Raw genomic sequence first — 19,820 nt, 5'->3', positions numbered from 1 at the left:
TTATTGGTGGTGGGAGTAGAAACCAGAACAGCAGACACAGCGGAAGATATGTAGCAGTGTAGAGCAAAGCTGGGAGAGACAGATGGAGGGAGTATGAGTCTGCCGATTGGGGTGGGCAGCAGAACACTTAAAAAGCCTTCAATGGTGATAGATGACAAACTATTATAATCTTCAATTTTGCCTTGTAAAAATGTCACTTTTGTTCCTCTGCTACCATTCACTGCCTGTTCTGAACTAACAAGGAAAAGATTTTCCACAATCGAAAGGTGATCAACAGGAAATGCAAGAAAACATCTTAAATCGCATTCTTAAATGAGTTTTGACCTAAAATGTGAAAGTTGAAATGGTTGAACTAATGTGCCAAGGAGCATCTGTAAAAAAGTTACAGTTAGGATTAGATTTCCTTCCTCTTTGTGCAGTAATTGTATCTTAAAAACAGTCTGTTGTTCATAACAGGTCTTCTAGATTCTTAAGCAATTCATTTTGTTCCTCTTCTAACTGTGCATCCATTAAATATAAATGACCCTATTCACAATGATTATCAAAAGAAAGAGCACATCCAACTCCTCTTACAAAGTTAAGGAGGAATCCTTTCTTTTTACAACGTGACTTGAATTCACGTGCAGTTGCTCTCACAACCACTGGGGGTTGTATATTCTTTTAATGCACACGTCATTTAGCCCCGCCTGAATAAACGGTTCATGTTTTGTTTTTGTGTGTGTCCATGAGCTAGTGTCCTTGCAATTAAAGGACTTTTGATAATCTTTGGTTGTTTTGCGACTTACGATTAATCGTATAAAAAGTACTCTTGGAATTATTTTGGTGCATTCATTTTAGCAGCATATCGTAGCAAGAGAGTTTAAATAGTGTTCAGGAAAAGCTAGCCTTTGTATTTTAAGCGTTTGTCAGTTCAACAGAACTGGACAGAACAACGACATAAAGTAAAGCCGAATGTGTACATAGCTTAAATTACTTACACGGTCACTGTGAGGAAACCATTTTCTTTTGGATAGTGCTCAAGGATAGTATTAGGAACGATCCTAATCAGTAAAGTGATGAAAACCAGTTAAATCGATCTAAACACACAATTTAACCAAACATACAGTAGTTCTCCATCTTTTAAAATGTTTTTAGCAATTTTTTCTTTAATTAATTTAATAAAAACTCACAGGTTACTGCGGCAAGCAGTCAAGTTGGTGATGGTAACCATCTTAAATACCTTCCACCTACTGTCTAGTAACATATGTGTATCTATTTTGGTGGATAAATCACCTGTCCAGTACAAAAAAGAGCAACTTTCAGCATCACTCCAAAGATCTTATCTTACTCCTATATTCTGCCTTCACCTATCCTGTGTTCTATCCTGTGTTCTGTGTTCTATCCTGAAGTTTGACTAGGTTGAATCGCTCTCTCTTTCCTGTTCTTCCATTACGTAATGTATCGTTCTGAACTCTATGTAAGTCTGTAAGAATCCTCCATTTCTCAAATGCGTGCCTTCAAACAGTATATACATTCTTTAGTTTCCTATACTTGCCATTCATTTGTCGCCCAGTGAACAGCACTTTTCTCTCTGCCTTTCATTGGCGTAACATGGCCACTCCATGAATAGATCTTGGGGCGGCACCAGAGTGGCACTGATCTCCACTGTAATCTGACTGGCCACTGTATTGCCCGTGTCCAGTCACTAGGGGCTTGACTCTTCTGGCACTTACAACCCTTTCTTACAATTATAGTGATGCTGAGTTTATGTCTTTTTGGAAATAGGACAATGACTAAACTAAACTTAGGTGTTGACAAAAGAGGTATTTATAAGTCAGAAACTGGTAAATATGGTGTACACGGTTGGGTCTACATGTGACTACATGTAACAAAAATGCAGGGTTAGACTGAGCTAAACTCTACAGGTTGCCTGGATTGTGAAACTTGTATGTTTGAGACATAAGGACTAACATACTTAGAACACTTTTTTATGGTAAAACTTGGACGTGGAAACCTATGTATAACATGCTGTACAAGTGCAATGTCACATTATGAATTCAGCACCTTTATCATCAGTGACACTCTCTTGTATATCTACTTTCACTGCATATGTCTTACATTTCAGCATCCTGGCTGGTGAGGAGTTCAACTTTGACCCACACAGTGGGTTTATTTGCAATAGATTAAGCAAACTCTTGCTTCATTATCTTCGAATGACATCAAACAATTGCAGCCCTCCACTTCTTCACTACTTTTTCAGATCACAGATGCCTGTTTCCACGGCAACGGGGGACCACGTGCTCCAGCCTCCTGCTGCGTATAAATGTTGTAAAAACTTCCACGCTGTTTTTTTCTACGCTGATGTACAGTTTCCTCTATGATCAGAAGTGGCTTTTTGGGAGGGCCAAGAGGCTTTATAAGAGAGGTCAGTTACCATAAACGCTCACACACATACATGCAGACACATACACAATAAAAGGGCCAGGATCGTGTCCAGAAAGGGGAAAAAAATGAGATGGGCAAGCACAAGCAGTCGCACACACAAAGACACACACGAGAGCGGTCATATATTACAGAGGTGCATACATTTTTGTGTATTTGTGTGCTCATAACTATCAACAAGTCTTAGTTATGTACTGGCAAGTTTTGACTACAGTAGGTCGGAGTCATGCTGTAAAAGCAGCCCTGGAGTGCAATAAAGCGAACTCTTAAACTGCATATTTTTCACCCCGCGGCTAAATTAACAAAAACAATGCAGCTCTCCATTGTTTTTAATAATGAGTTGATTTTCAGAGCGGTGCCCAAGTTGTGTTTTTCATTTTCCCATCTTGCTGGATGGCAGCAGACACGCAATTAAAGTCATTGTTTCATTAGGGCATGTTGCCTGTGAGCAGGAATGAAAACAACCGCAACACAACTACAGTGCTTTGTCAAGCACTCGCACACAAATTTTCCTGGTCCATTTTCCTGTCCTTTGTTTACACTCATACATGCACACACACAAACACCTAATTAAAACTTCAACTCAAAGAAATTAGAATCCAATCAAGTGTTCCTGCACTGCTTTTTCAGTTATCTATCTGTTCATGTTGGCATACTGAGACAGTCCTCCGTTTTCCACGTTTGTTGGTCGGCATCTCCTCTCTCCACATTTTTGTCTTTCTCCAGCTGTCGGTTTAATGTTTCCTTCTCTGTTTCTGTCTAAAGCTTTTGGTCTCTAACCCTAGTTTAGTCTTTGTGTTGTATTTTGCATTTGAAAAGACCACCCATGGGTTCAGGAGGGGGCAGATTCTCTAAGAGGAATTGGTTTAGAATATTAATTGTTTTGTTTTTTTTTTTTCTTCTCTCGCCTGGGAAACCTGCTCACATTAACACCGCCTGCCTTTTTCATTCTAAGCCCCACTTCGGCTTAAAAAAAGTGCTGTTATGCAAGCAACAGTGGAATCAGGCTTCAGCTTGCACACACTCATTTTGGTATATGTTTTGAATGGATAGCAGAAGTCACCTATACAGTACAATACCTATGTCAGCACACACAAATTGCACCACAAATCATCTATCAACATTCAGTCTTTTAAAAAAAAAAAAAAAACTCTTCTCTCGTACTATTTTTGAAGTGGAAGCTCTTGCAACAGTTTTAGCTTGTGGAAGAAATATCAAGTATTAATCAACTGAAAAAAGTTGAATTGACTCAAATGTGCTGCAGAGTCCATAAAATGACACAACAGAGAAATAAATGGAAGAAAAGCACTTTATAAGGAAAGGAAACAGAATATCCAGGTACAGAAGATGCTGCTTGCAAATAAGAATTCACAGGTTCTTATATATTTTGAAGCTTTACAGCAAGAAGCAAAAGGCTGATAAAAGGAAAGCCTTTATGGGGTGTGAAGATTAACTGATATGAATCAGACTCTGATTTTACATTAAAGTTGGTAATTGGACCACTGGATTGAATGAAATGTACCATAAACTGGTCAAGGCCCAAATCTATAGCGTAAATTTGAAATATAAGTGAGTTTGCACCATTACGTCACGTGAGCGAACAGGCCCACACAATGGATGCCCCCCCCCCATTCAGATGTACAGCATATATGTCCACTGTTGTTTATGAGATAAAAACAACAAAGCTGACAAGGCTTTTGAGGCACCATCAGATCTACAGTAAATTGTCTGAATTTTATAAGAATTAAGGTTATATATTATATACAATTTAGTACAGCAGTACAATACGCAGCTGGTTGGACATCATAGTAAAGCATCCAGTGCCTGATTTATTCCTTAAGACTTACAATCAGTGACTTTCCTTCTCATATACTTGCTGCTGGTGATGTTTTTGCTGTTTGTTTGCTGTGTGTTTTTCTCTATTTATGTTTCTGCAGGTGCATGGGCGCAGTGCGCTTTCAGAGGTGCAGCAGTTGGTTACCTGGCTTTTAGGTTGTTGGTGTCCATCTTTTCAAGCTCTCTCCTTTCCTCTCTCCTCACTCCCCCTATTTCTTTAACTTCTCCTTTCAAGTTTCATGGGCATCTGCTGTGCAAGTGTGAGTGTTTTTTTTTTTATTTATTCATCTGTGCAGTTTTTTTTTTAATTTATTTATTTTTGGTTCTGAACTGTGTGGGAGTGTGTGGTTGGGGCTGGGTCTGACATTTGTTGTCCTCTGGAATCCTGGGGTGCTTTTCCGGGGGCATTGGGGCATGCACTGACCCTCTTGGGTGTCGGGCAGGGCCTCTGCGGGGGGTTGGGTCATGCTGGGTCATGCTGGCCCTGGTTCCCGCACTCAACTCATGCCTTAGCGGCCTATATGCACTATGGCCGTGGGGGCTCTGTCCAGGGCCTTCCTATGCATTTCTGGGTGGATGCATGGTTGTCCCTGGGTGTGGATATAATTTCTTTGTATCTCTGTCTCGTTTCCGTTTCTTTTTCTTTGTTCTCCCTCTTCCCTTGCCCCCCCCCCCTTTCAGGTTTGGCATTAATATGTATAAAGTATTTTAACAAAAATAAATGAATAAGCAATAGTAAAACATCATGCGGAGCTTTATAGCCATAAAGCCTCCCTTGACAAAGCAAATGTGTTTGGCACAACAGTATTCAGACTACAATTCTGCTTGCCATGATGCTGAACAGGATAAGGTTTAAAAAAAGAAAAAAAAAGACTTACACTCGAACATCATAGCAGAGACCGAGAATGACAGCTTTTCTTACACGTACAAAAGTACCAGGTAGATATGTCAAACAAGAATTATTATATGCATTTCTTCGTGCGCGACAAAGTACCAACAATTCTACATTGCAAGCTGCTCAATGGCGTATTTACAGAAACATATCATTTAGAGTGGAAAGTGAATTTCTATGTTCAAAAAGTGTTAACTATTGTCAGACTGCGTCGGCCGGAAAAGGGTGGAAAGCTCTCTCCGGGTCGGGAATGAGATCCTTCCCCAAGTGGAGGAGTTCAAGTATCTCGGGGTCTTGTTCACGAGTGAGGGACGAATGGAGCAGGAGATTGACAGACGGATCGGTGCGGCGTCTGCAGTAATGCGGGCTCTGCACCGGCCCGTCGTGGTGAAGAAGGAGCTGAGCCAGAAGGCGAAGCTCTCGATTTACCGGTCAATCTATGTTCCTACCCTCACCTATGGTCACGAGCTGTGGGTAGTGACCGAAAGAACGAGATCGCGAATACAAGCGGCCGAAATGAGTTTCTTCTGCAGGGTGTCTGGACTCTCCCTTACAGATAGGGTGAGAAGCTCGGTCATCCGGGAGGGGCTCGGAGTAGAACCACTGCTCCTCCGCATCGAGAGGAGTCAGATGAGGTGGCTCGGGCATCTGGTGAGAATGCCTCCTGGACGCCTCCCTGGTGAGGTGTTCCGGGCCCGTCCCACTGGGAGGAGGCCCCGGGGAAGACCCAGGACACGTTGGAGAGACTATGTTTCTCAGCTGGCCTGGGAACGCCTCGGGGTCCCCCCAGAAGAGCTGGAGGAAGTGGCCGGGGACAGGGACGTCTGGGTCTCTTTGCTCAAGCTGCTGCCCCCGCGACCCGATCCCCGGACAAGCGGCAGAAAATGGATGGATGGATGGATGGATGGATGGAGACTGCAATAAAACGCAATTAATTGTTACATATAACAATCTCTCGTCCCTGAATCCTATTCTATAAATTGAGCACCTATATCAGTATCGGACGAAGAAAGGTGGGATACACACCTAAAGTCTTTATTTTGTATGACTGTGGTGCGAGTTTTATAAACATATCAAAGGAAGGAAGTGAGAGCTAAGTAGACTGCCAGATGGTTGACGTGCAGTCTGAATGGGAATTATCGGTATCCTCTGGAGCCCGCTGGTGGGCATCAGTGTGGTGACCATTACTTCCTGCCAAGACTTCACCACATCATTGTAGCTGGTGGAAGGACAGGGACATGACAGGTGTGGAGGGATCTTGCTCTTTCAGGGGGACTTACAAAGCTGGATCCAAATACTATTGGATAGCTGTAAGACTTGGGAAATCATGGGCTAAATTTGTGTCACTGTAAATGTCTAAAAATAATGATAATCTTCTGTAATGATATACATTCACATCTTCCATGTTCTGCCAGAATTGGAAATGGTTCTCAGAAGAATAGCACAGGAATTGAATTGATTTTGATGTTGTACTGCAACTACAGCTTTATAGTAGACAGAACTACAACAATATTCAAAGAACAGGGCTCAGTGACTGACCGGCTTGATGAACAAGGGCTGAAAGATCATTGGACAGATAAAGTGATATCTCGATGATGAACGAAATTATTTTGGCAGCATGCAAAAGTGTAGGCGATTACATGATGAAAATATATATAGCAGTAGTCTTTTATTCAGCCAATATAGACAAACTATAAGGGATCAGTTACTGGACTCCCAAAGCTTAATTACAGATGACAAAAAACTGAAACTTGATCCTTAACTGGCTTTTTATATTTGTCTGTCTTTTCAAAAAAATAATAGATGAGGAAATCAAATTATCTTCAGAAAATAATCTGAATTACATTCCTTGTTAAATGGACTGTCACTCCACCCTACACCACACCATGTTATTGAATCAGTGCTGACCTCAGAGACTGATGAGACAAACATTTTTTTTTCCCGACACTCCCAGCCAAGCTCAAACCAAACCCAGCGCCTGCCAATCTCCATCCTTCAAACCTCACACAACTCTGACAGTGACAATGGTGTCGTCCTTAATTGTCAGCCGTATTGAGCCTTCATAGTGGGACGAGCCTTGCGGAAGGGTATCGGATGATAATCAGGACGCCGTGCTACAGTTAGCGCTGTCACTCAGAGCCTTTGACGTCACACCGACATGCCTCCATGATTAGTTCTGGTACATTTCCAGCTGACCTGCATTGTCACCCGTGATCAGCGTCCTACAAATGCCTGTAATGGGACAAACATTGTTCATTAAGAGTTTGCTGAGCTCTAAATTGGAACTATGTGTTCTGAGGCACGGAAAGGCAGCTACAGGCTGCAGCTGCTATCCTAACTCGATGCTGAAATACAAATATTTTTTGGCTGATTGCAAAGTCTAAGAGCTTGTGAACAAAGTAAAAACATTTACCTGATCCAAAACGATAAAAGAAAATTATTTTCCCACTCATTACTGGGTTTAAAGACATGCCAGCTCTGTCTTCTGGAGATAAGAAAAGGCATGTTTTCTGCATGTTTTTGGAGGATATGTAGACGTTGCTTATTTTAAACCAGATTAATAACCAGATTATTAAACATGGCCCTTTACACCTTTCAGACAACTTAAACAACTAATAAGACACATAAATGATTCAATACTGAAAACATCTGACTTATCAAGGCCACAGTCTTTCTCTAAACCTCCCCAACTGCTCCGGATCATCGAAACATTACAACTTAAACCACCACCAGCAGAACTCATAAAGAAAAGAAGACAAAACATGAAAACAGCAAACTGATTATTGATAATAAGAGTTTGAACATTTTGGATATACGTATATAATATATCCTTCAATACATCAAAACAACAATTTCCAATCTCTTTTTTTCTCCCAGAGATATCTGTGCATAGAATTGTATTCAAAAGTTCCACCAATGCAAAATCACCTAAATTTTCAGGCCTCACTGGACAGTTCACCAACTTCGCTGTGCACTTCTGTTAAAATCTCTTTCTGCAAATGGTGTATGTTTTTCTTTTTTAACAGTTTAACAAAATAGAGCTTTGTAGCAATTATGTTAAATTGGAGATAGCACAGGGTTGAGTAAACTGGGGCTCTTTTTTGTCAAACGCTTGCTTGTCACTGTTTTGGTTTTGTCTGTTCTTACCAACAAATGTTAATCATTAAAAAGATGATGCTGCATATGTTGTTGTTCTTCTGATTATGTCAGTTTTGAAGAGTCTGCACTCGTGCTTATGATATGACGGGAGTTGTCTGCTTGGCTGTGTGCAGTGGGAAACATCCATGTGAAACATGTTACTTGTTACTACCATTTCCCTTGTCATGCGAGCACTTCAGACTGATGGCTTTTTCAGATGGGACATTGTTCCACTTGCCTCTTGCAGTCAGCCTACTCTCCATTTTGGATATCCTTCCAACTTTGTCCCACGTTTGTTTACGCTATCGTCCCACCTCACCCTCTTTCATTTCCTTTATCTGAGGGAAAAAGCACCCTGTTTTCGTCACTTCACAAGGTCAGATTTTCAAGTAGGGATACAGGCTGAGAACAATCCCATTCAAAATATTTGAGGCAGTTCCTTTTTCCTTATTTGTCTCATTTGTACATAGTACATTCTGTCCTTTTTAAAAATGAGCTTAAATTAATCTGATCTTTTACTCATTTTTCAGGATACTTCTCGCTGTTACATGAAATCTTACTTGTGTGAATGAATTTAGATTCTTTAATGTTAAGATTCAGCACTTTTCAAAAAGCATTTTTAAATTCAAATTTCTTGCACTTTGTTTTTAGCATCCCAAATACAACATACATTTAGTAAATATTTAAGCTAAATGTAAAAGTGTATGAATTAGCCAAAAGACTCATTTTCTTGGGTTGTCCCTTTGGGTGGTGACATTGCAGCAGGGAACCAACAAACTTGGCTAAACTTTTATTAATCATGCTAATCTGTATTTGTATCACATGTAACAAATCCAACTGTAGCCTATCAACACAGTTGCCATCATCATTCCAGAAACCATCTTGTGTCAAAGCTAACATTCAAGCTAACATCTGCTGGCATCGGTCTTAAAAAAGCAAAACTTAACTGACACACTGACTTTGTGTGCAACATTGTTGTTTTATGTGAAAATTCTTGTGCGGTTAACAATGGATTTTTGCTTTTATTTAATATTCCATAGTTTAATATTCCAGAATGGCAAGCTACGTGATTGGAACTATCAAGCAGCAGTTAGCTACTCATCAAGTCGGTAAAACTAGCTACAGAATACCGACTCAAAAAACTCCACATTCCAAAATGTTAATGGTCTTGGGGGTAGTGGTGAATAAACAAAAAAAAAGAAAGAAATCCAACTCCAGGTTTTTCAAATGCAGAAAATTCCACTGAATGTGATCAGTAAGTCTAAGTCAAACAAATAAGAAAGAGTTTGAGCTAGCAAAACAGCAGCAATTTACAGTGACTACCTGTTAAAAATTCCTAACATCCACAATGTTGATTGGGAATTACAGTGTGGTGATGAATATACCACCGTATTATTTGAGTGTTTTAGAGCTGTGTCCAATATCATAAAAAAAATTCAATAAATACAAAGCTTCTTATTAGCCGGTTTTATATTTCAACGCCCTCATTTTGTCCATATGGCTGGGCTGGTAAGTCACATAGCTGAAATACTTTCACAAGAAAAAAGATTACGCACGTTTTATACACAGAAAGTCAATCAAAGTTAAGCTGTTAATTAACATATATTTACGATTGACTTCAAAGTATAGCCAGAAATGGAAATGAGTTATATTATTTTAGCATTTAATACATACCTGTAAGAAATTGATTCAAGATAATGGAGTAACCTTGATTTAGATAATGGTTGTAGTGTTGGCTTCAGTTTAAGCTCTAAAAAATCTGTTGTAATGATTTTGTTTTGTGTTGTGTTGCGTGACTCATGTGTGTGCTGTTTTAATGGTGCAGTGTCCCTGTGGGATTAATAAGACACTTATTTTTGATGTATCAGTAGATCATGCCAACACAGTCTCACAACAGTTCATGAAACTGTCACGAAACTTTAGTTAATGATTCGTGTTCTGGGACTTGAAATGAAAATAACTACATATATTAATCCAGTCTCATGGTGTGTCATGCATCTGTCAGAAGTGTTTTACCAGTTTTAACTAGCTAAGAAGTCCACATTAAGAGGTTGAAAGGTGTGGCAAAGGAGAAATACAGTTAAGCCAGGAGATCTGTATTTATGTCCCATTCTTTAGCTGTTGACTTTAGCTTTTTTCTAAAATAATGGCTTGCCATCATCATGACATATGAACTGTGTCACCTAACTGACTGGCACATGTTGTTCTTGGGGATAGTCATTCTTTTTGTCCGTATAACCCGCCCCCTCTTTTTTTACAACAACACTTTGCTTTTCTCCCCTTTTCTTTTGCTTGTCAAGTGGCTGTCCCATCATTTATTCATCTAAATTTTCCAAAAGTGGGCTTTCATTACCCAGAAATTGTAATCAATGAAATCCTTTTTTATTAATTTGTGCGTCGTAAAAAATGGAGCTGTGAGGCCACTATCCAACAGCGGTCATGCGGTACAAAGTGAGTCTTGGCTTCGTATCTGACTCAGCCGTCGGGCTCCTCAACCTTACATAAATGGAGTGTTCATGAGCCGCCTCCAATAAATAAGAAAACTTTGTGTCGCCTAACACATAATCCACATCATAAGAACATGGTGTTTGGTCCCTCTACAGTGTGACATCACTCAGTGTTTCCCTTCCTTGACCTTTTTCTGATGCCAGCTGTGAGGACCCGAGGGGAGGAGTCTACTGTTACAGCAGCTCATCCCCTCTCACATATTCAGTGGCTCATATTTCTAATAAGAGTTGAAGTTTTAGAGGAGTTTTATGGCTATCTTGTGAGTGCAAGATGTGGATCAGATGCTCTGCTCGAGGATCAGTAGTTCTCCGTATTAAAGCTTTCATCGAAGAATACCATGTATGCTACATTTTCCAGTAGTCAAGTGAAGTTAGTTTTTATAGAGCTCAAAATAACATATGCCCCATAGGGTGATATGCTTTTATGGTACAGTGCACTCTAAATCTAGACCGTTGCATACTCATGGAAAAGTATTTGGCAAAGCATTTGGATGTAGTAGTTTTTGGAAACAGTCATTTGCTTTCTTGCTGGAGAGAACAATGTATTTTAATAATTACCGAAGTCCACAACTGTCACAGAATTCAGTTGACGCCCTTTCTGATGGAATAAAGCTTCGACAATGTTCTTTCGCACGCTAATTTTAGGAAAATTTTGGGACAAGAACTTACAAGGTGTAACGGGCCACAAAATGTGATGGGTCGCGGGATTTGGTGTAATCTGATTTAACTCTTCTTTAAGCATCCAAATCATCCATCTGCGAAGATGACTCTGAACCAGAGTTCCATTAAACATTTCTTTTGGTCGGCACTGGGTCCTCTCCTCTAATTAGTTCATCTGCTCGAGCTGTGTTTCCATCTTGTGGGGAAGCAAATTTAAGGCAAACTTTTGAAATGTCACTTCATAGAAAATTCTAACTACGGTCATTCTTATGACTGGGTTTCCAGTTTGGTCTCATAAAAAGGCCTGTTTCTTGCACGCCAAGTAATTTTGTACATTATTAGAGTGCGTTTTTGTACTTTAGCATTTCATTTTATGCTATGTACTGTGAGAGGCACTTTGCTCTGAACATTTGCCTTAACCCTAACTATTTGGTATGTTATTTCAGCTGCAAAAAATTAAGTATTAAGCCAAAAGCTTAAAAAGTGTATAAATGAGATGCTTAAAGTGCCAAAGTGGTGTGCTATTTATATATATATATATTGCCATATGATCATGTTAAGGTTTCAAGCAAATAAACTGGGCAGATTGTGGTGTAGACTATGATTCATATGGCTTTAATAAACAGCATAATAGTTGATGACTCGAAACAAAACTTCCACATGCCACTCCGTGTGTGGTATCGACTGCTTACATGTCACACAGTGGCTCAGTGTGAACTGCAACTACACTATCTTACAGTAATGAAATCATTCTTATGCTCCTGGGAAGCCTTGTTTCAATAGAAAACATACAACCCCAATTCCCAAAAGGTTGAGACACAGTGTAAAATGGAAATACAAAATATTAGCTCGTTTTGAATTTGATGGAGATAACATGTCTCACAAAAGTTGGGACGAGGCCATGTTTACCACTGTGTAGCATCCTTTTTTCTTTAAGTTGGTGACTACTTTAAAGAAATACTATGTAACATTTCTACCTTAAAATAACAGCTTGAAAAAAATTGTGCGGCTAGAATGAGTTTTAATGTTTCGATTGGCCTGTCTCCTATGCCCTTCGGGGGTCTGAGTTGGAATAACTGCGCTATGTAACTTTGCTGGAGCGGCCCGGGAGCTGAGCGGAAGTACTTCGACTTGCTTTCTGGCACACCTACCGCAAAAACAAATAGACCCCTCTCACGCTCCCAGGTATATTTAATTACTCTTACCTTCTCGGTCGACATAGCTTGCACCTTCTGACTCCTCGCGGTTCGTCAACAAACGTGAAACGTGAAAGTGAAAGGGTGTTGTATTTACGACAGTGTAACCGTACATTACCTCCAAGCCTGTAGGGGGAGCTCCATAATGGGCTTTTTGAGAACTTACATTGTATTGCTTTAATGAAAGACCAATTGCTGAACCACTGGGAGAGGAATGTTGTGCCAGTTTGATCCGATATATGATTGTAGCTGGTTGGTGAACGGTCTGGACTGCAGGCAGTTTTGTAGATGCAGTTTTTGCAGATTATTGGATCTCTACCCATCTTTACCTCTGAGACTCTGCCTCTTTAAGGTGCTGTTTTTATACCTGATCATGTTACTGACCTGCTGCCCATCAGCTTTGACAGTTGAAACATGTATTTTTTTTCTACATATATATAAAAAGGTAAAATGTCTCACTTTCAATGTTTGGTATGTTTCCCATGTCCTACTGTAAATCAGATATTGTTTTATGAGATTTGCACATCATCTCATTCTGTTTTCCGGACATTTTGCACCGCATCCTTACTTTTGACAAAGACCTGTACGACAGCAACATCTTTAAAATAAATCAAATTTGTAGATTGTATTGAGAACTGCTTCGCAGGTAACCATCGTGCATTTTGAGTTAATACCATAGTTTTTAATGGACAGAAATCTGCCATCATTAGGCTTATTGGCCATATCAATGGGAAGCAAAGCGGTGTTGCAGTTCTGCTCCGCAGAGTGGACTTTGTTTGAATCTCTCTCCCCCTTATCTGCATTTTTCTCAATGCAGGACCTCACAAGCCCATTTTCTCTGAGCAGTTAAAATCAATTCTTAATACGTTTAGGATTTGTTTTTGTCACTCTTGCTCTATTGTTTCTCTAGCTGCCAAGAGCCTCATGTCCCTCCCCAAATATGACCCACTGCCTAATGTGAGACTTTTGATACAACAATGTAGTTGTCAACAGAGCAAACTACTTATTATATGACCTATTCTGGGCACTAGACCCAATTTTGTATTATAAATGAAGACGTTTTTTTGTGGTTCATCCACTGTGTCTTTATCCTGCATGCATTAGAAACCAGCAGCAAACTTAGACGTTTTGCTGATATATTCTCGCATGGACAGAAGATGGTCTCTATGCTTCTACAGTATGATCCAGCAGTTTATAGATCGCAGTAGTGCCAACTCCTCACGACCCCCGGTGGGAGGAGAGGAAGGAAATAAAAGCAAAGGAGGGGGGGGGCAAAAAGGCTTCTGGGAAAACAAACACCAGCGCTGCCTCTTGGCACTCCACATTTAACCCTTTCACCGAGTTATGTTGCTGACTATTGTTAACTATATTTTCTGTTTAAAGAATTATAAGACAACTCAGGAATGTCATTTTAGGATCTCCTGAGGGGAAAAATGACAGACTTTCCTCTTTGTTTCTATAGCATTTTGTTTTTTTATTGCAAATACATATACAAAGATTCTTTAAGGACATTAAAATTACATGGAGAGATTTCAGGAGAGACAAAGAGAGAGAGAAAAAAAAGAGTATCTGTAACCTCAGTTCTTTGATACAGAAAGAGAAGGAAACGTCCTGCAGAGCAGAAAGGATGGACGGTCCTTCTGGTGATCCCACCAACAAAAAAGCCAAACGGAACATTGTAAATCTGTGTAACTTCCAGTCAAACTTATAATATTTGACAAAATAACAGAAGCTCTGTATGCATTTCTCTTAGAAAAAAAAAAAAAGAAAAGAAAAAAACAATACATACTTATTATTATAGACATTTAGATAAGATAAATAACCAAAAGAAAACAAGATGAATACAGCATGTACCATTTTTATCCAAGTACCTCCTGGGTTGACGATCAAAATAAAAAACGGGGGGATTTTTCAATGCTGTCTACATTGCAAAGAGGACAACTCATTAGTTATAAGAATAGTATGCAAAATAATTACTTTGAAATAAAGTTAACACTAATAAATAAATAAAATGTTAAACTGGATCTGACCTGGGGAAGCTAGAGGGGAGCGTATTGGACACCAGCATGGTGGGAGACGGCTAGGGGAGACCCTGGGGGTTAAAGGTGACTTCCTGTAGCTGTCAAGCACACGCTGTCAGGCGGTAAGTGTAATCTCAGCTGTGGCCACCGCGCGCGCACACACACACACGCGCGTACAAAGAGTTTAGAAAAATGTAAAAATCCAAGGCACAGATGGTGGAAGGGGCTGCAGTCTCCTTCGTCAAGGCAGCACAGCGTTGTGAGAGCGACTCTTTCTCGTGTGTTGCCTAATGGCCTCTTTGATGATCATGACACGGAACTTCAACAGCATAACAGTTTAAACGCAAACCATATTTGCTGAATGGCACATGAACAGAGCAAGCAACAAAAAGTAACAGGATCTCTTGTTTAAAATCGAACGAGTCACCAGAATCTGCACCTGGTTAAAATATAAAGCTTTTTTTTTTGTTGTCGTTTGTTTTTCTTTCTACAGGTAAAAATAATCCTCTTAATCCTCCCCCCATGGGTTAAAAACTACCAGAATATTAGGAAAGTAAAAAAAAAATTAAAAAAAACATACACAGTACCTACAGAAATATCAACAATCGAGTCCTCACAGAGGATCTTCTTAAGTCTTTTCATCTCTCTAAAAATATATATGTTTCTATCATGATACAATAGCAAGGCACGACGTGAGCCAATCACAAGTCCAGCTCTCCTCCTCTTTGAATTCAAGTGTCTGATTCAGGGGAGAACTCTCCCTGGAATGTTTGTTTTGGGGTGTGTGTGTGTGTTGGATGCTGTAACTGTACATGTCTGTTCTCAGTCTGCCCAGCGGCTCAGGGCCTGGTGAGCTGGGTGTAAACCGGAGCCTGCTCCCAGTGCTGCGGGCTGCTCTGCGGGATGGAGGGCACCCCCGTGTTGTCGGCTATGGGTGTGTACATGGGCCTCTGACTGGGGCTGCTCATGTAGCTGAAACTCGAGTACAGCCCGGAGCCCTGCCCCGCCCCCGCGTGGCTGTAGTAGGAGGAGGTGGTGGTGCCTCCCCCCTGGTGGTCGGGGTAGTCATACTGCTGCGCCCTGGAGATGGCTGGGTAGGAGGAAGGGGGGCTGTAGTGCTGCAGGTTGAAGGGGGAGTAGGTGACGTGCTGCGGGGAGCCCTGCTGCTCGCTGTAGTGGCTCGGGCTCAGCTGCTCTGTCTTGATCTGGGTCCTGTGCTGGGACTGAGCTGCTTCGGAGCCTCCGCTGTTCCCAAGCGTGGTCATAGTGTGCTGCTGTCCCTGCTGGGTCTGGCTTTTCGCCATCCAGGCCGGGCCACCTCCCGCCTGCGGGCTGAGTGGGGCGCCGCTGCTGATGGTGTAGCTGCCGGTGTAGCTGACCGGAGTGGCGTTGCCAGGGCCACTGGCAGAACCGGGGTGGCCGTTCGGTGGGAGGTACTGGTCAAATTCGTTGACGTCAAAGGTCTCGATGTGGGAGATGACGTCGCTGCTCAGCTCGCCGATGTCCACGTCGCGGAAATCGATGTTGAGCTGGCGTGCAGTGGGGCCATCGGGCAGAGAGCGGAGGCCCACCTCACGCTTCAGGTCCATCTTGGCTGAGTTGACATCAGTCTTTGGGGTGGTGGGAGGGGTAGGGGGCCCCTGTGAGCCTGGAGATTGAAAAAAAAAAATTAACACAGAATGTCATTTTTTGTAGATTTTTAGTACTTTGTCAGCAAACTAATAGAGCAAGATTAGAGAAGGGACTTTCTTTTTAGAATCTTTAAAATGATCATCTGTGAAAAATCGAAAAAAAGCAAGACCTTCAATGGCGAATTCACTGAAGTGGTCAACAACTGAGGAGTCTAAAAAAGAGAGCATTAGATGTTCTCTCACCTGAGTGCTCACTGGGAGAGTGCACCTCTCCCATGCTGGAAGCTGGGGAGTCCGCCTGCTGGAGAGCTTTGAAGATGGCATTAGTGGAGATGTGCGTCTGCTCGCTGCCGTCCTCCGGCTCGCCCTGTCCGTTCTTCACCGACTTCCTCCGTCGGGGCTGGTATTTATAATCCGGGTGATCCTTCTTGTGCTGCACCCGGAGCCTTTCAGCTTCCTCCACAAACGGCCGCTTCTCCCCTTCGTTGAGAAGTCTGTGCGTAAAATGTACCGTTATTACACTTCATTTTCACTGTAAATGAGTCTTTATAAAACAAAAAATGGGCATTAACAAATATTAGAAAGCAAAAAAATTAAGATCATGCTGCAAGAAATTTTACCCAAGACAGTTAGGTGCAAATGAGCCAAAAGAGATAAAACTAGAAATTCACACATCGCATCCTGAAGTGGTACGTAAAAGATGAATAAACGCATCCACACGTACCTCCAGAGTTTCCCAAGAGTTTTACTGAGCTCCGCGTTATGAAGGTGAGGGTACTGATCCGCAAGCTTCCTCCGAGCAGCCTGAGCCCACACCATGAAGGCATTCATCGGTCTCTTTACGTGAGGCTTGTTCTTGGTAGATCCGTTAACGCGCACGGGCATTGGCACGAGGGTCCAGTCATAACCCTTGAGCACCTGGGACACAGCCTCGCGGATGCAGGCGGGAAACTTATCGTCCTCGTCCTTCTTGAAGTCGCCCAGAGTGCCGTCCGGTCTGAGCAGCCCGTTCTCCGACGGCCGGGTGTTCTCAGTGTCGGAGCCGGAGCCGGACGGGCACGGGGAGCCCGCGGAGTCCTCGGACATGCTCGGGCTCGGGGCATCAGAGAGACACTTGTCTTGTTCCTCCGTCATCTTCAGGTAGGGGTCGAGGAGATTCATACGAAAAACGGATTGGTGCCAAATTACGCGTGAAACGGGGCAGTAGATTCTGCTTTCTCGTTAGAGGAAAACGCTTCTAAACTGACTTTACCAAGTCAGAATGCGTTTGGACAAAGTTCTTTTTTTTTTCAACTGAGAAAACTGCGCAAAAAAAAAAAAAAAAAAAAAAGATTCTCTGTCACTCCGATGTGGTGCGTAAACCCGATTTGGAGAGCTAGTGTCGTTACGCACGACTTTATGACAGACTCCCTGAGTCGGTGCTTTCTCTGCAAGCGGAGTCGCGCATGGAATGACAAAACAAGCCAGCTGGTCAGAGTTTGCTTTCAACTCTGCAGAATGAAACGGCGGAGAGCTCCTTTCTGGTCCCCGAGTACAATCCTCAGAAGGCTGATGTGCTTTGAACTGCAAACGTTTTGCAAGCGGGCTTTATAGAAGTCTCGCTCTTCGGAGGAAAGCCCAGATCTGATTGGCTGGAGGCATGTGACGCAGAAGTAAAGGAATTTGATCCAGTCCACCCTCTTCTCATGAGCGGCTCAGAAAACACACACACTTAACACAAATTTCCCTAATTGACACACGCACACATTGCCAACCAGCCTCTGTGTGCTGTGTTCAGTTCTGCGAGATTTTTTCCAATATCTGTTTTTAGCGTAGTATGTAGAAGAGTGAAGTGATATTAAACGCAGTTATTAACAGTATTTATTTACATACTTTACTCGACTCAAATTGAGTGTCCATAAGAACAGCGAAAGAAACAAATTCATGGCAAAATTGTGCAAAAGGTGAGAAATAAACTACAATCTAACTCAATAAGTCAACTCAATGAGCCATAAACACTATATTCCAGCATTTGTTGTATTTTTCTAAGCTTCTGACTGCTCACTGGATCCACGCACAGTTGCATAATCTGGTCAATAGGGGGAGACAGCAGTCAAGAAACCACTTAGATTTACCTGTCTCCTCTTACAGGCAGCAGGAGGAAGAGGAGGGAGGGAGGGAGGGAAGGCAGGCTGCTGCAGAGCAACAGTTGCTGTCAAACATCAGCTTCTGATTTGTATCATTCATCCCATTTCAAGCCGAGCAATAATCCAGTGAATTGTGGATTCTGCTCAGTTTGCTGACTGTTCGGCTTCTTGTCTTCTTTTTTTTTCACAGTTTCATTTTTATTAGTATTATTATTATTATTATTTACAAATGTTCTTCATAGAATTGAGAACATTGAAAGTGTTGTGTTGCACTGTGTCATGAGATTAAATTCACGGTGGAATTACACGCGTGGGAGCTGGTTTTTAAGCCAATAAAAAGGGAAATCTTCTGTATTTTCTTTTTCATTCTCCTTTTACACACATTAGGAGCTTTTTGCATCGTCGTACGTTGTGTTTTTATCGTAAAATTTGAATCTCAAAGTAAGCATATGTGTACATCAGCAAGAAAGTTGTAGAAATGTTAAAAAAAAAAAAAAAACTATCTGAAGGAGCCTGAAATTTAGGGACAGTTAAGAAAGTGTACTTTACCTTCCACTGCTGACAGCTAAATTAATCAACTATGAGTGATTTTTGAGTTTTAAGGAGTCCTAAGACATGCACACAAACACACACTCCCTTTGTCCTCTCTCTGTGGCCAAACGCAGTGTGCGCCCTGCTGTGGTCGCCAACGGTAACCCGCTTGTACACGCCCCCTTTGATTGTTTATTATGCTTTGTGGAGATGTGGAAATGTAAATCTCAGTTCAGGCTAATGTGGACAACATGTGCTACCTGAAGTCGCTTTTAATAGCTCACAGATGTCAGGTAGGGCTAATTTCACTCTGCCGCCTGCTCTGTGGCTCCTGAGCTCCACACACACACACACACACACACCTATTTAAACAGATACAAACCCTGCTGCTTTTTCTTCCTCCCCGTTTCTCCGTGTTAGTTCAAAACAGAGACATTAACCGTCTCTGGATGCTATAACGTTGGTATGTTGCTTGTTTGCCTTCAGTTAGACGAGCTCAAACTCTGAATCACTCAGTAATTCCTTCTGTCCCTCACCAATTAGGCCCGTGGTTCCAAAACACTGAGGCCTAACATTGCCGGCTCCTTCGTTCCTCCCGCAAGTTTATTTACACAAGACATGCTTATTTAAGATATTCAGTTTGAACACAAATAGAAGGGAGCAGTTTGGATCTGCGTTAATGGCTCGTGGGACGTCGCTGAGGTCGCGTGCACGCTGCGTGCCATTACACAATGCCACCAAATGCAAGCATGTTTGCTTGTAGAGCACCTCAGCCATGAACTCAGTGGCACGCAGAGCAGGGCAGTAGAAAACACGGTGTTGCTATTGACAAAGTAAATGTGCCGAACAGAGGTTTGCAAA

At 41.7% G+C, this 19,820-nt stretch overlaps 1 protein-coding gene across 1 annotated transcript; it reads right to left on the bottom strand.

Moving 5' to 3' along the window:
- Positions 1-14,119: 14,119 nt before the first annotated feature.
- LOC142373666 (transcription factor Sox-9-B-like) lies at positions 14,120-17,845 on the bottom strand. The gene is made up of 3 exons (XM_075457017.1): positions 17,027-17,845; positions 16,546-16,796; positions 14,120-16,319 (listed from the first exon to the last, which is right to left on the bottom strand). The coding sequence occupies exons 1-3, from the start codon at positions 17,461-17,463 to the stop codon at positions 15,511-15,513; spliced, it is 1,497 nt and encodes a 498-aa protein (XP_075313132.1). The 5' UTR covers positions 17,464-17,845; the 3' UTR covers positions 14,120-15,510.
- Positions 17,846-19,820: the final 1,975 nt, after the last annotated feature.

The sequence above is a fragment of the Odontesthes bonariensis genome, chromosome 23 (genome assembly GCF_027942865.1).
Source record: "Odontesthes bonariensis isolate fOdoBon6 chromosome 23, fOdoBon6.hap1, whole genome shotgun sequence".
Lineage (NCBI taxonomy): Eukaryota > Metazoa > Chordata > Actinopteri > Atheriniformes > Atherinopsidae > Odontesthes > Odontesthes bonariensis.
The sequence above is the reverse complement of the archived record's forward strand: the minus strand, read 5'-3'. Positions and strand labels throughout refer to the sequence as shown.